The sequence below is a fragment of the Somniosus microcephalus genome, chromosome 11 (assembly GCF_052327205.1).
Source record: "Somniosus microcephalus isolate GS21.2 chromosome 11, FLI_Smic_1.0, whole genome shotgun sequence".
NCBI classification, from domain to species: Eukaryota; Metazoa; Chordata; class Chondrichthyes; order Squaliformes; family Somniosidae; genus Somniosus; species Somniosus microcephalus.
In genome coordinates, this window is record NC_140997.1 from 138,635,162 (window position 1) to 138,649,770 (window position 14,609).

Genomic DNA, 14,609 nt, shown 5'->3' on the forward strand with positions numbered 1-14,609 from the left:
GAGGGAAGGTCATTGATGAAGCAGCTGAAGATGGTTGGGCCCAGGACACTGCCCTGAGGAACTCCTGCAGCGATGTCCTGGGGCTGTGATGATTGACCTTCAATCACCACAACCATCTTCCTTTGTGCTAGGTGTGACTCCAGCCAGTGGAGCATTTTCCCCGATGCCACACTCGGTCAAATGCTGCCTTGATATCAAGGGCAGTCACTCTCACCTCACCTCTGGAATTCAGCTCCTTTGTCCATGTTTGGACCAAGGCTGTAATGAGGTCAAGAGCTGAGTGGTCTTGGTGGAACCCAAACTGGGCAGGTTATTGGTAAGTGCCGCTTGATAGCACTTTCAATAACACCTTCCGTCACTTTGCTGATCCCATTGAGAGGAAGCTTACAATGGTGATTAAGTCATAATCCAATTTCCAACAACTCTGCTTTCTATCCCATAGCCAATTTTGTATCCGTGCGGCTGCCTTTTATGCCATGGGCTTCAATTGTGCTGACAAGCCGATCGTGTTCGTACCACGTTAAAAGCGCTGCAGATAAATGCAAGGTGTTCTCACAAAAAATACGGATTGTACCATTTTTATTTTTTTTCTAAGTTTCTCAAAACAGCCAACAAGGAGAGAGAGTTTACTAGTATCAATTTTAAACAGTGTACAAGAATCTTCTTTAGTCAATCCCACAGCACCCACCCCCCACTCCCCAGGAAAATGGCCCCAATCACTTCTGTCTGTACCATGACCGCTTGACCATCTCACAGCCAAGATTGAGACGCGGTGCCACAGCGTTCTTCACAGTACATTGAACTGTTGCATTCATAAAGGGGCAGATCAAGGGGGCAACGCCCGCTTTCCGCAGCCAGGGAGCGCCGCCAAACCATTTAGACCTGGAGCACCCCCAGTGGCAGGAAACCGGCCCTGCAGAATTTCAATTAACTTTGTGTCGGTCCCCTCCACCTCCGTGCTCTAACAGCAGCCACCTTCCTCCCTCTCCCAGTCATCAGAGGCTGGCGCTTTCTTACCCGCTGCCTCGCTCGGCACCACGGACCCGACCATCCCTTTTGCCCAACCCGCGCTGTGAATGAACCATGAGAAGAACGGACAGAGCTGGACATGAATGGAGAATGAAGGGTTGTGGGGCCAGAGGGGAGAATTCGCACACAGCAAACAATCTTAGAACAAGAAACCACCCCCTCCCCGTCTTCTGAACTGCGGCTTGGGTTCCAGAGGTGCGGACAGCCCTCACCTGCAGGGCCATATGTCACGTACCAGCTGTTCAACTGTCAAGGCATCACAGTCATCACCCGACCCTGTTCACCTGGTATTCCCACCACATTTCACTGCAGGAGTCTTTGGACAGTGGTCAGGAGCAGGAACCTAAACCGCTTTGACGTCCACTCTCAAGACAGACGCACTGAATCCAACGACACCGCCAAAATGGCCCTGGGTGTGATCAGCTTGGCTGGGGATGGAGCCTGCTGTGTGTACCACACTGGTCGCTGTACTTACCAACTGAACCACCTTGGGGGGCCGGGGTGACAGAGTTCCTATTTCTTTGAAAGACATCGCCCCTCCACAATGTCCTCCTCACGTCAGCGTTCATACAGCAGAGTGTCCTCGCACTCGCAGACATGTCTTGGGGCAGGGGAAATGGGTGATGGATTGAGAGGTCCAAATAGGTCTTCTGAACTGTACAGCCCCAACCCGGCCAAAGATGCAAAACAGGTTGTCCGAAACCTGCACAGTCACCTCCCACTCCCAACGTGGAGGGGCCTTGTAAGGTTTACTGATTTGAAAAAAAACACATTCCACCAACAAGAGGAAGGAAAATTGAGCTTAGCGTCATTCCAACAAGGGAAAACAGCTACTTAAAGTAGCATCTCAGAAGGTCAAAAGAGCGACCAATGACCAAATGCACTGGGACTGCAGTAACTGCATTGGCAGGAACAGTGCTGCGTGATATTTCGGCACGAACAGAAACGCACGCCTTCCTTCTCATTCAACGTCTCCCCTACGTACGTCCCAGCAGCAAGTCTCCCGCAGCACCAGGAGCAGCCCAGGTTTATTTGTAGAGTCCAGCAAAACTCCTCCAAACCAGCACCCCCCCCTCACACACGCGCATTCCCAAATCCGCGCAGGTTTAATGGCTGGTCCAATATGCTGCCACAACACTTCAATGCTGCCCTTCGCACTTCTGGTGGCGTGGGTGTTTCACCAGCACAGGCCGGGGATTGAGCCTGGGCCTTTCCTGCTGTGTGTAATGGATAGGGCATTGCCTTTAACCCTTGCACCATTAGGCAAAGGCTCAAGGTTAACACGAATAATAACCCACCCCGTGGTAACAGGCGAGGTTGCTCCGACGCCCCAGGCAATGATTCCCTTAGCTCATTCCCTGCGGCATCACTCTAACGTAACTGAACAGAAGGAACAATTACTCAACACGACTCAAGCTCACTGCCCAGCCATTGAACTCCACACCTAGGAATTCAAGAAGGGATACAAAAGGCCAGCATTAACATCTGCTCAACAAGGAGAGGGGCACGAGTGAGGAGTAAAGCTCCCTCTACACTGTCCCATCAAAACACTCCCAGGACAGGAGATGGACTAAGAGACACCAGTGTACAGATATCTCCCTGAGAGGCAACTGAGAGACACCAGTCAGTGTACAGATATCTCCCTGAGAGAGGGGGGACTGGGGGATACCAGTCAGTGTACAGATATCTCCCTGAGAGAGGGGGGACTGGGGGATACCAGTCAGTGTACAGATATCTCCCTGAGAGGCGACTGAGAGACACCAGTCAGTCAGTGTACAGATATCTCCCTGAGGGAGAGAGAGGACTGAGAGACACCAGTCAGTGTACAGATATCTCCCTGAGGGAGAGAGAGGACTGAGAGACACCAGTCAGTGTACAGATACCTCCCTGAGGGAGAGAGGGGGCTGAGAGACACCAGTCAGTGTACAAATATCTCCGAGAGAGAGGGGACTGAGAGACACCAGTCAGTGTACAGATATCTCCCTGAGAGAGAGGGGACTGGGGGATACCAGTCAGTGTACAGATATCTCCCTGAGAGGCGACTGAGAGACACCAGTCAGTGTACAGATACCTCCCTGAGGGAGAGAGGGGGCTGAGAGACACCAGTCAGTGTACAAATATCTCCGAGAGAGAGAGGCGATTGAGAGGCACCAGTCAGTGTACAGATATCTGCCTGAGAGAGGGGACTGAGAGACACCAGTCAGTGTACAGATATCTCCGAGGGAGAGACTGAGACACCAGTCAGTGTACAGATATCTCCCTGAGAGAGAGGGACTGAGAGACACCAGTCAGTGTACAGATATCTCCCTGAGGGAGAGAGAGGACTGAGAGACACCAGTCAGTGTACAGATATCTCCCTGAGGGAGAGAGAGGACTGAGAGACACCAGTCAGTGTACAGATACCTCCCTGAGGGAGAGAGGGGATTGAGAGACACCAGTCAGTGTACAAATATCTCCGAGAGAAAGAGAGGGGATTGAGAGACACCAGTCAGTGTACAGATATCTCCCTGAGAGAGGGGGGACTGGGGGATACCAGTCAGTGTACAGATATCTCCCTGAGAGAGGGGGGACTGGGGGATACCAGTCAGTGTACAGATATCTCCCTGAGAGGCGACTGAGAGACACCAGTCAGTGTACAGATATCTCCCTGAGGGAGAGAGAGGACTGAGAGGCACCAGTCAGTGTACAGATATCTCCCTGAGGGAGAGAGAGGACTGAGAGACACCAGTCAGTGTACAGATACCTCCCTGAGGGAGAGAGGGGATTGAGAGACACCAGTCAGTGTACAAATATCTCCGAGAGAAAGAGAGGGGATTGAGAGACACCAGTCAGTGTACAAATATCTCCGAGAGAAGGGATTGAGAGACACCAGTCAGTGTACAAATATCTCCGAGAGAGAGAGGCGACTGAGAGACACCAGTCAGTGTACAGATACCTCCCTGAGGGAGAGAGGGGGCTGAGAGACACCAGTCAGTGTACAAATATCTCCGAGAGAGAGGGGACTGAGAGACACCAGTCAGTGTACAGATACCTCCCTGAGGGAGAGAGGGGGCTGAGAGACACCAGTCAGTGTACAAATATCTCCGAGAGAGAGAGGCGATTGAGAGGCACCAGTGTACAGATATCTGCCTGAGAGAGGGGACTGAGAGACACCAGTCAGTGTACAGATATCTCCGAGGGAGAGACTGAGACACCAGTCAGTGTACAGATATCTCCCTGAGAGAGGGGGGACTGGGGGATACCAGTCAGTGTACAGATATCTCCCTGAGAGGGGACTGAGAAACACCAGTGTACAGATATCTCCGAGGGAGAGACTGAGATACCAGTCAGTGTACAGATATCTCCGAGAGGGGACTGAGAAACACCAATCAGCCTACAGATATCTCCGAGAGAGAGGGGACTGAGAGACACCAGTCAGTGTACAGATATCTCTGAGGGAGAGACACCAGTCAGTGTACAGATATCTCCCTGAGAGGGGACTGAAAGACACCAGTCAGTGTACAAATATCTCCCCGAGGGAGAGGGGAGACTGAACAATACCAGTCGGTGTACAGATATCTCCCTGAGGGAGAGAGGGGACTGAGACACCAGTCAGTGTACAGATACCTCAGAGGGAGAGACTGAGACCAGTCAGTGTACAGATACCTCCCTGAGAGAGAGAGACACCAGTCAGTGTACAGATATCTTTGTGAGGGAGAGGGGGGACTGAGCGACACCAGTCAGTGTACAGATATCTCCCCGAAGGAGGGGGCCGAGTCGGATTTTACGCAGGGAAACATTGGGTCTGGCGTGAGAGTGTCGAAACCAGAGGGGAGAAAAAACAGGAGAACCAATCAGCCATCAAATAAGGAAAATGCTGAGCCCCCATTTACACACGTCTTTAACAGCAGATTCTTCAACCCTTAATTTTATTTTGTGTGTGTGTGTGTGTGTGTGTGTGTGTGTGTGTGTGTGTATATGTGTGTGTGTGTGTGAAGGGAGTGTTACAGAAGCAGGGAAACCAAACGCACAACGAGTTTTGTTCCTAAAATGTCCGCCAGTGGATCTTCCCCATCGCAAAATGGTTTCCGTTAAACGTGGACAGGGTTGGGGCCTTGTGGTCCCCACTTCCAGTGCAGTGCCGTTTGCTTTTTAAACCCCCAGCACCCCCCGCCCCGCCCCCCCCCCCCAACCAACTTTTTAAACAGAATTTTTGTTTTCTTGAATTATAGATATCCCGGGTGGAGTCCGCCATTTAAAAAAAAAATACACAGAAGAGAGAGAAATAAAAATGAAAACAAAAAAATACAGGATTTGCTCTTCACAGTCTCAAAAAAAAAACTGGTGCGGGAAGTAGTTCGCCTCGGAGGAAGTTGCCGTCCGTTACCAGGGAAACCAGACCAGGCTGGCGATGGGGTCGTCTGGCCTAAGGAGATCTGGAAGAGAGATCAATGAAAGGAGGTGTTAGCGGACAGAAATGTACCGACCGGTCTGAGAGATGCTGAAGCCAATGAGTCCCCAGGCTCCATGACCTCAATGCCCTGCACCAAGGTGTTTTTGGGGGGGGGGGGGGGGAAGAGATTGCGGGAGGTAGAAGAGGGGTCACAGCCAGGGGTCCTGTTGCCTCATCCCTACACTGCAACTTTTGCCCTGTTGGACGAGGATGGGACCGGGTTCAGCGGTGCAGCCTCCGTGGTCGAATAGCCGGTCAACGCTCATTATCTATGCAACAGCAGACGGCATCTAGGGTTCACTGCGAGAATCAGTGCCAACAGGGGAGGAGTCTAGTCAAATGCATGCTCTGTAAACTGGGACCATTGGGATTCTGTACAATGGGAGTGAATGGGAAGGGGTTGGTCCATTGGGATTCTGTACGGGGGGAGTGAATGGGAAGGGTTGATCCATTGGGATTCTGTACAATGGGAGAGAATCCAAAGGGGTTTGGTCCACTGGAATTCTGTACAATGGGAGGGAATGGGAAGGGGTTGGATCCACTGGGATTCTGTACAGTGGGAGAGAATGGGAAGGGGTTGGTCCATTGGGATTCTGTAGAATGGGAAGGGGTCGGGTCCATTGGGTTCCTGTATAATGGGAGAGAATGGGAAGGGCCAGTTTAGGCCTGTGTTTTGTTGGATGACTCAGTGTTGCCAATATTTTTCCGTACCTTCGGAATCGCCTCCGTTCCCGAGGACTTGGCGAGTCGTGGCGTCTCTTCCTCGCTGGCGATTCGCTGTCTGAGCGTCTCCTTCGACGTTCCCAATCTCTACACAACCAACAGAAAGCGGACTCACAATATTCAAACAAACAGCTATTCTACCCATGAAGTCCACGCCGGATTCACAACAAATGAGCCCGGGAATCTAATCTCACTCTCCCCACACCCTTCAATATCCACCCAGTCTAACCCCACTCTCCCCCCACCCTTCAATATCCACCCAGTCTAATCCCACTCTCCCCACACCCTTCAATATACCACCCTGTCTAATCCCACTCACCCCACACCCTTCAATATACCACCCTGTCTAATCCCACTCACCCCACACCCTTCAATATACCACCCAGTCTAATCCCACTCTCCCCACACCCTTCAATATACCACCCAGTCTAATCCCACTCTCCCCACACCCTTCAATATACCACCCAGTCTAATCCCACTCTCCCCACACCCTTCAATATACCACCCAGTCTAATCCCACTCTCCCCACACCCTTCAATATCCACCCAGTCTAACCCCACTCTCCCCCCACCCTTCAATATCCACCCAGTCTAATCCCACTATCCCCACACCCTTCAATATCCACCCAGTCTAATCCCACTCTCCCCACACCCTTCAATATACCACCCTGTCTAATCCCACTATCCCCACACCCTTCAATATACCACCCAGTCTAATCCCACTCTCCCCACACCCTTCAATATCCACCCAGTCTAATCCCACTCTCCCCACACCCTTCAATATACCACCCAGTGTAATCCCACTCTCCCCACACCCTTCAATATCCACCCAGTCTAATCCCACTCTCCCCACACCCTTCAATATCCACCCAGTCTAATCCCACTCTCCCCACACCCTTCAATATCCACCCAGTCTAATCCCACTATCCCCACACCCTTCAATATCCCACCCAGTCTAATCCCACTCTCCCCACACCCTTCAATATCCACCCAGTCTAATCCCACTCTCCCCACACCCTTCAATATCCCACCCAGTCTAATCTCACTCTCCCCACACCCTTCAATATCCACCCAGTCTAATCCCACTCTCCCCACACCCTTCAATATACCACCCAGTCTAATCCCACTCTCCCCACACCCTTCAATATCCACCCAGTCTAATCCCACTATCCCCACACCCTTCAATATCCCACCCAGTCTAATCCCACTCTCCCCACACCCTTCAATATCCACCCAGTCTAATCCCACTCTCCCCACACCCTTCAATATACCACCCAGTCTAATCCCACTCTCCCCACACCCTTCAATATACCACCCAGTCTAATCCCATTCTCCCCACATCCTTCAATATCCACCCAGTCTAATCCCACTCTCCCCACACCCTTCAATATACCACCCAGTCTAATCCCATTCTCCCCACATCCTTCAATATCCACCCAGTCTAATCCCACTCTCCCCACACCCTTCAATATACCACCCAGTCTAATCCCATTCTCCCCACATCCTTCAATATCCACCCAGTCTAATCCCACTCACCCCACATCCTTCAATATCCACCCAGTCTAATCCCATTCTCCCCACATCCTTCAATATCCACCCAGTCTAATCCCACTCACCCCACATCCTTCAATATCCACCCAGTCTAATCCCACTCACCCCACACCCTTCAATATCCACCCAGTCTAATCCCACTCTCCCCACCCCCTTCAATATCCACCCAGTCTAATCCCACTCTCCCCCCACCCCCTTCAATATCCACCCAGTCTAATCCCACTCTCCCCCCACCCCCTTCAATATCCACCCAGTCTAATCCCACTCTCCCCCCACCCCCTTCAATATCCACCCAGTCTAATCCCACTATCCCCACACCCTTCAATATCCCACCCAGTCTAATCCCACACTCCCCACACCCCCTTCAATATCCACCCAGTCTAATCCCACTATCCCCACACCCCCTTCAATATCCCACCCAGTCTAATCCCACTCTCCCCCCACCCCCTTCAATATCCACCCAGTCTAATCCCACTCTCCCTATACAGCTTTGGGGTCTGGTCCATTTGGAGTCTGTATAATGGGACGGAATGGGAAGGGGCTGGGCCCAGTGGGATTCTGTAGAATGGATGTGAATGGGAAGGGATTTCAGCACTTACCGCCTGCCATAGGATTCCCTGGATTGACGAGGTCTCCTCCGTTCCACTGGCGAGTAACTCAATGACCGAGAATCACGCAAGGAGTCAATCGGCTTCCGTGGGCTCCGTGACCTCCTGTGTTGGAGGGGGTGGAGAGAAAGAGGTGGAAATGTGTAAGCTGGATCAGTACAGTCACACCCTGATCATGTCGCATCCCATGTCCCTCTAACCCCCTCTCACACTCCTGTACCTGGGGAGGTCCCTCTAACCCCTCTCTCACACTCCTGTATCTGGGGAGGTCCCTCTAACCCCTCTCTCACACTCCTGTATCTGGGGAGGTCCCTCTAACTCCTCTCTCACACTCCTGTACCTGGGGAGGTCCCTCTAACCCCTCTCTCACACTCCTGTATCTGGGGAGGTCCCTCTAACCCCTCTCTCACACTCCTGTACCTGGGGAGGTCCCTCTAACCCCTCTCTCACACTCCTGTACCTGGGGAGGTCCCTCTAACCCCCTCTCACACTCCTGTATCTGGGGAGGTCCCTCTAACTCCTCTCTCACACTCCTGTATCTGGGGAGGTCCCTCTAACTCCTCTCTCACACTCCTGTACCTGGGGAGGTCCCTCTAACCTCTCACTCACATTCCTGTATCTGGGGAGGTCCCTCTAACCCCTCTCTCACACTCCTGTACCTGGGGAGGTCCCTCTAACCCCTCTCTCACACTCCTGTATCTGGGGAGGTCCCTCTAACCCCGCTCTCACACTCCTGTATCTGGGGAGGTCCCTCTAACCCCTCTCTCACACTCCTGTACCTGGGGAGGTCCCTCTAACCCCTCTCTCACACTCCTGTACCTGGGGAGGTCCCTCTAACCCCTCTCTCACACTCCTGTACCTGGGGAGGTCCCTCTAACCCCTCTCTCACACTCCTGTATCTGGGGAGGTCCCTCTAACCCCTCTCTCACACTCCTGTACCTGGGGAGGTCCCTCTAACCCCTCTCTCACACACCCCTGTACCTGGGGAGGTCCCTCTAACCCCTCTCTCACTCCCGTATCTGGGGAGGTCCCTCTAACCCCTCTCTCACACTCCTGTATCTGGGGAGGTCCCTCTAACCCCTCTCTCACTCCTGTATCTGGGGAGGTCCCTCTAACCCCCCTCTCACACTCCTGTATCTGGGGAGGTCCCTCTAACCCTCTCTCTCACTCCTGTATCTGGGGAGGTCCCTCTAACCCCTCTCTCACACTTCTGTATCTGGGGAGGTCCCTCTAACCCCTCTCTCTCACTCCTGTATCTGGGGAGGTCCCTCTAATCCCTCTCTCACACTCCTGTACCTGGGGAGGTCCCTCTAATCCCCCTCTCACACTCCTGTACCTGGGGAGGTCCCTCTAACCCCTCTCTCACTCCCGTATCTGGGGAGGTCCCTCTAACCCCCCTCTCACACTCCTGTACCTGGGGAGGTCCCTCTAACCCCTCTCTCACACTTCTGTATCTGGGGAGGTCCCTCTAACCCCTCTCTCACACTCCTGTATCTGGGGAGGTCCCTCTAACCCCTCTCTCACACTCCTGTATCTGGGGAGGTCCCTCTAACCCCTCTCTCACACTCCTGTATCTGGGGAGGTCCCTCTAACACCCTCACTCACATTCCTGTATCTGGGGATATCCCTCTAACCCTCTCTCACACTCCTGTATCTGGGGAGGTCCCTCTAACCCCTCTCTCACACTCCTGTATCTGGGGAGGTCCCTCCAACACCCTCACTCACATTCCTGTATCTGGGGATATCCCTCTAACCCCTCTCTCACACTCCTGTATCTGGGGAGGTCCCTCTAACCCCTCTCTCACACTCCTGTATCTGGGGAGGTCCCTCTAACCCCTCTCTCACACTTCTGTATCTGGGGAGGTCCCTCTAACCCCTCTCTCACACTCCTGTATCTGGGGAGGTCCCTCTAACCCCTCTCTCACACTTCTGTATCTGGGGAGGTCCCTCTAACCCCTCTCTCACACTCCTGTATCTGGGGAGGTCCCTCTAACCCCTCTCTCACACTCCTGTATCTGGGGAGGTCCCTCTCACCCCTCTCTCACACTTCTGTATCTGGGGAGGTCCCTCTAACCCCTCTCTCACACTCCTGTATCTGGGGATATCCCTCTAACCCTCTCTCACACTCCTGTATCTGGGGAGGTCCCTCTAACCCCCCTCTCACACTCCTGTACCTGGGGAGGTCCCTCTAACCCCTCTCTCACTCCCGTATCTGGGGAGGTCCCTCTAACCCCCCTCTCACACTCCTGTACCTGGGGAGGTCCCTCTAACCCTCTCTCACACTCCTGTATCTGGGGAGGTCCCTCTAACCCCTCTCTCACACTCCTGTATCTGGGGAGGTCCCTCTAACCCCTCTCTCACACTTCTGTATCTGGGGAGGTCCCTCTAACCCCTCTCTCACACTCCTGTATCTGGGGAGGTCCCTCTAACCCCTCTCTCACACTTCTGTATCTGGGGAGGTCCCTCTAACCCCTCTCTCACACTCCTGTATCTGGGGAGGTCCCTCTAACCCCTCTCTCACACTCCTGTATCTGGGGAGGTCCCTCTCACCCCTCTCTCACACTTCTGTATCTGGGGAGGTCCCTCTAACCCCTCTCTCACACTCCTGTATCTGGGGATATCCCTCTAACCCTCTCTCACACTCCTGTATCTGGGGAGGTCCCTCTAACCCCCCTCTCACACTCCTGTACCTGGGGAGGTCCCTCTAACCCCTCTCTCACTCCCGTATCTGGGGAGGTCCCTCTAACCCCCCTCTCACACTCCTGTACCTGGGGAGGTCCCTCTAACCCTCTCTCACACTCCTGTATCTGGGGAGGTCCCTCTAACCCCTCTCTCACACTCCTGTATCTGGGGAGGTCCCTCTAACCCCTCTCTCACACTCCTGTACCTGGGGAGGTCCCTCCAACACCCTCACTCACATTCCTGTATCTGGGGAGGTCCCTCTAACCCCTCTCTCACTCCCGTATCTGGGGAGGTCCCTCTAACCCCTCTCTCACACTCCTGTATCTGGGGAGGTCCCTCTAACCCCTCTCTCACACTCCTGTATCTGGGGAGGTCCCTCTAACCCCTCTCTCACACTCCTGTACCTGGGGAGGTCCCTCTAACCCCTCTCTCACACTCCTGTATCTGGGGAGGTCTCTCTAACCCCTCTCTCACACTCCTGTATCTGGGGAGGTCCCTCTAACCCCTCTCTCACACTCCTGTATCTGGGGAGGTCCCTCTAACCCCTCTCTCACACTCCTGTATCTGGGGAGGTCCCTCTAACCCCTCTCTCACACTCCTGTACCTGGGGAGGTCCCTCCAACACCCTCACTCACATTCCTGTATCTGGGGAGGTCCCTCTCACCCCTCTCTCACACTTCTGTATCTGGGGAGGTCCCTCTAACCCCTCTCTCACACTCCTGTATCTGGGGATATCCCTCTAACCCTCTCTCACACTCCTGTATCTGGGGAGGTCCCTCTAACCCCCCTCTCACACTCCTGTACCTGGGGAGGTCCCTCTAACCCCTCTCTCACTCCCGTATCTGGGGAGGTCCCTCTAACCCCCCTCTCACACTCCTGTACCTGGGGAGGTCCCTCTAACCCTCTCTCACACTCCTGTATCTGGGGAGGTCCCTCTAACCCCTCTCTCACACTCCTGTATCTGGGGAGGTCCCTCTAACCCCTCTCTCACACTCCTGTACCTGGGGAGGTCCCTCCAACTCCCTCACTCACATTCCTGTATCTGGGGAGGTCCCTCTAACCCCTCTCTCACTCCCGTATCTGGGGAGGTCCCTCTAACCCCTCTCTCACACTCCTGTATCTGGGGAGGTCCCTCTAACCCCTCTCTCACACTCCTGTATCTGGGGAGGTCCCTCTAACCCCTCTCTCACACTCCTGTACCTGGGGAGGTCCCTCTAACCCCTCTCTCACACTCCTGTATCTGGGGAGGTCTCTCTAACCCCTCTCTCACACTCCTGTATCTGGGGAGGTCCCTCTAACCCCTCTCTCACACTCCTGTATCTGGGGAGGTCCCTCTAACCCCTCTCTCACACTCCTGTATCTGGAGAGGTTCACAAGAACAGGAATAGGCCTAGGCCATTAAGCCTGCTCCGCCATTCAGTGAGATCATGGCTGATCTGCCACCTAACTCCATATACCCACCTTTGGTCCATATCTCTTTATACCTTTGGTTAAAAGAAAGCGATCAATCTCTGATTTAAAATTAATATATAGCATCAATTGCCATTCTGGCTCTAATTTTTAGACTATGCCCCCCTAGTCCTAGACTCCCCAACCAGCGGAAATAATCTCTCTATCTACCCTATCTGTTCCCCTTAATATCTTGAAAACTTCGATCAGATCACCCCTTAACCTTCTAAATTCAAGGGAATACAATCCTAGTTTGTGTAATCTCTCCTCGTAACTTAACCCTTGGAGTCCGGGTATCATTCTGGTAAACCTACGCTGCACCCCCTCCAAGGCCAATACATCCTTCCTAAGGTGTGGTGCCCAGAACTGCTCACAGTGTTCCAGGTGGGGAAACCTGGGAATTATAGCCCTACTGCCTGTCTCCTGCCGCTCAACCAATTTCTTAACTAGGTCAATAATTTTCCCTCAATTCCGTGGGCTTCTAACTTGGTTAACAGTCTCTTATGTGGGACTTGATCAAATGCATTCTGGAAGTCCATATAAATAACATCCATAGACATTCCCCTATCCACTACTTTAGTTACCTCTTCAAAAAATTTCAAACAGGTTTGTCAGGCATGACCTACCTTTCACAAATCCACGCTGGCTCTCTCTGATCAACTGAAAATGTGAGATGTTCAGTTACTCTATCCTTAATTATAGACTCTAGTATTTTCCTGACAACAGGTTTCCCCCTCACCATTTCTAAATAGCAGAGCGACATCTAACCTCTCTCTCAGTCCTGTATCTGGGGAGGCCCATCTATCGAAGGCCCATCTAACCTCTCCCTCAGTCCTGTATCTGGGGAGGCCCATCTATCGAAGGCCCATCTAACCCCTCTCTCAGTCCTGTATCTGGGGAGGCCCATCTATCGAAGGCCCATCTAACCTCTCTCTCAGTCCTGTATCTGGGGAGGCCCATCTATCGAAGGCCCATCTAACCTCTCCCTCAGTCCTGTATCTGGGGAGGCCCATCTATCAAAGGCCCATCTAACCCCTCTCTCAGTCCTGTATCTGGGGAGGTCCATCTATCGAAGGCCCATCTAACCCCTCTCTCAGTCCTGTATCTGGGGAGGCCCATCTAACCTCTCTCTCAGTCCTGTATCTGGGGAGGCCCATCTATCGAAGGCCCATCTAACCTCTCTCTCAGTCCTGTATCTGGGGAGGCCCATCTAACCTCTCTCTCAGTCCTGTATCTGGGGAGGCCCATCTATCGAAGGCCCATCTAACCTCTCTCTCAGTCCTGTATCTGGGGAGGCCCATCTATCGAAGGCCCATCTATCCCCTCTCTCAGTCCTGTATCTGGGGAGGCCCATCTATCCCCTCTCTTACATGCTTGTACCTGTATACAAGCATGACCCCAGTCAGTATACCGGTATCTCGAGACCCCAAAGTCAGTGTACAGGTATTTCCAGAGACCCCAGTCAGTGTACAGGCATCTCCCAGAGACCCCAGTCAGTGTACAGGTATCTCCAGAGACCCCAGTCAGTGTACAGGTATCTCCAGAGACCCCAGTCAGTGTACAGGTATCTCCCAGAGATCCCAGTCAGTGTACAGGTATCTCCAGAGACCCCAGTCAATTGCAGGCCCTCCCTCCCCCCACCAGTAACCCCACTCACCGTCTGTTAGGCGGAGGGGAGCGGCGCTTGGGGTCAGGTCTGGGCCGCTGGGCGGAACGGGAGCGGGAGCGGGAGGAGCTGCTGCTGGAGCTGTTGGAGGAGCTGCTGGAGGTCTGGCGGCGGCGGCCGCCGCCGCCGCCTCGGTTCCGGGGGGGGCTGGGGGGCCGGCGAGCCCGGCTGTAGCTCTGGGAGGCCGGGGCTCCCCTCCTCGGGGGGGACCGGGAACGGCGCTTCCCTCTGTCGGACGACGAGCTCTGGGCCCGGCGCTTCGGAGTGGGGCTGCTGCAAGGGCATAAGAAAATACTCGGATCAATCTCACCTCAGCGATGCGGTTATTAACCCCTCAGCCCACCACCCACCCCCCCCACCCCACCCCCTCAAATGCGGGGCTCAGTCCCACACCGGGTGAGATCAGCCACTTCAGCACATGCCAGGGATGGAGCCTGGGCCTTCCCTGCATGTGGGGGGCATCCATCCCA

The 14,609-nt window shown here is 53.6% G+C and overlaps 1 protein-coding gene across 3 annotated transcripts in view; it reads right to left on the minus strand.

Moving 5' to 3' along the window:
* Nucleotides 1-562: 562 nt before the first annotated feature.
* The window catches only part of srrm2 (serine/arginine repetitive matrix 2), a 63,296-nt gene continuing 49,249 nt past the window's right edge, over nt 563-14,609 (minus strand). The window contains exons 12-16 of one of the 3 annotated variants that reach the window (XR_015080007.1): nt 14,131-14,412; nt 8,334-8,447; nt 6,173-6,271; nt 3,101-5,444; nt 563-3,008 (exon numbers count right to left, since the gene is read on the minus strand). Coding sequence is in view for 2 of the 3 variants with exons in the window: in XM_086001308.1 (XP_085857434.1) it covers nt 5,435-5,444; nt 6,173-6,271; nt 8,334-8,447; nt 14,131-14,412 (505 nt within the window). In the remaining variant the exon portion in view is untranslated. Of the gene's footprint in view, nt 5,445-6,172; nt 6,272-8,333; nt 8,448-14,130; nt 14,413-14,609 lie in introns of all 3 variants that reach the window. The other 2 variants (XM_086001308.1, XM_086001310.1) reach the window with 2 other exon arrangements.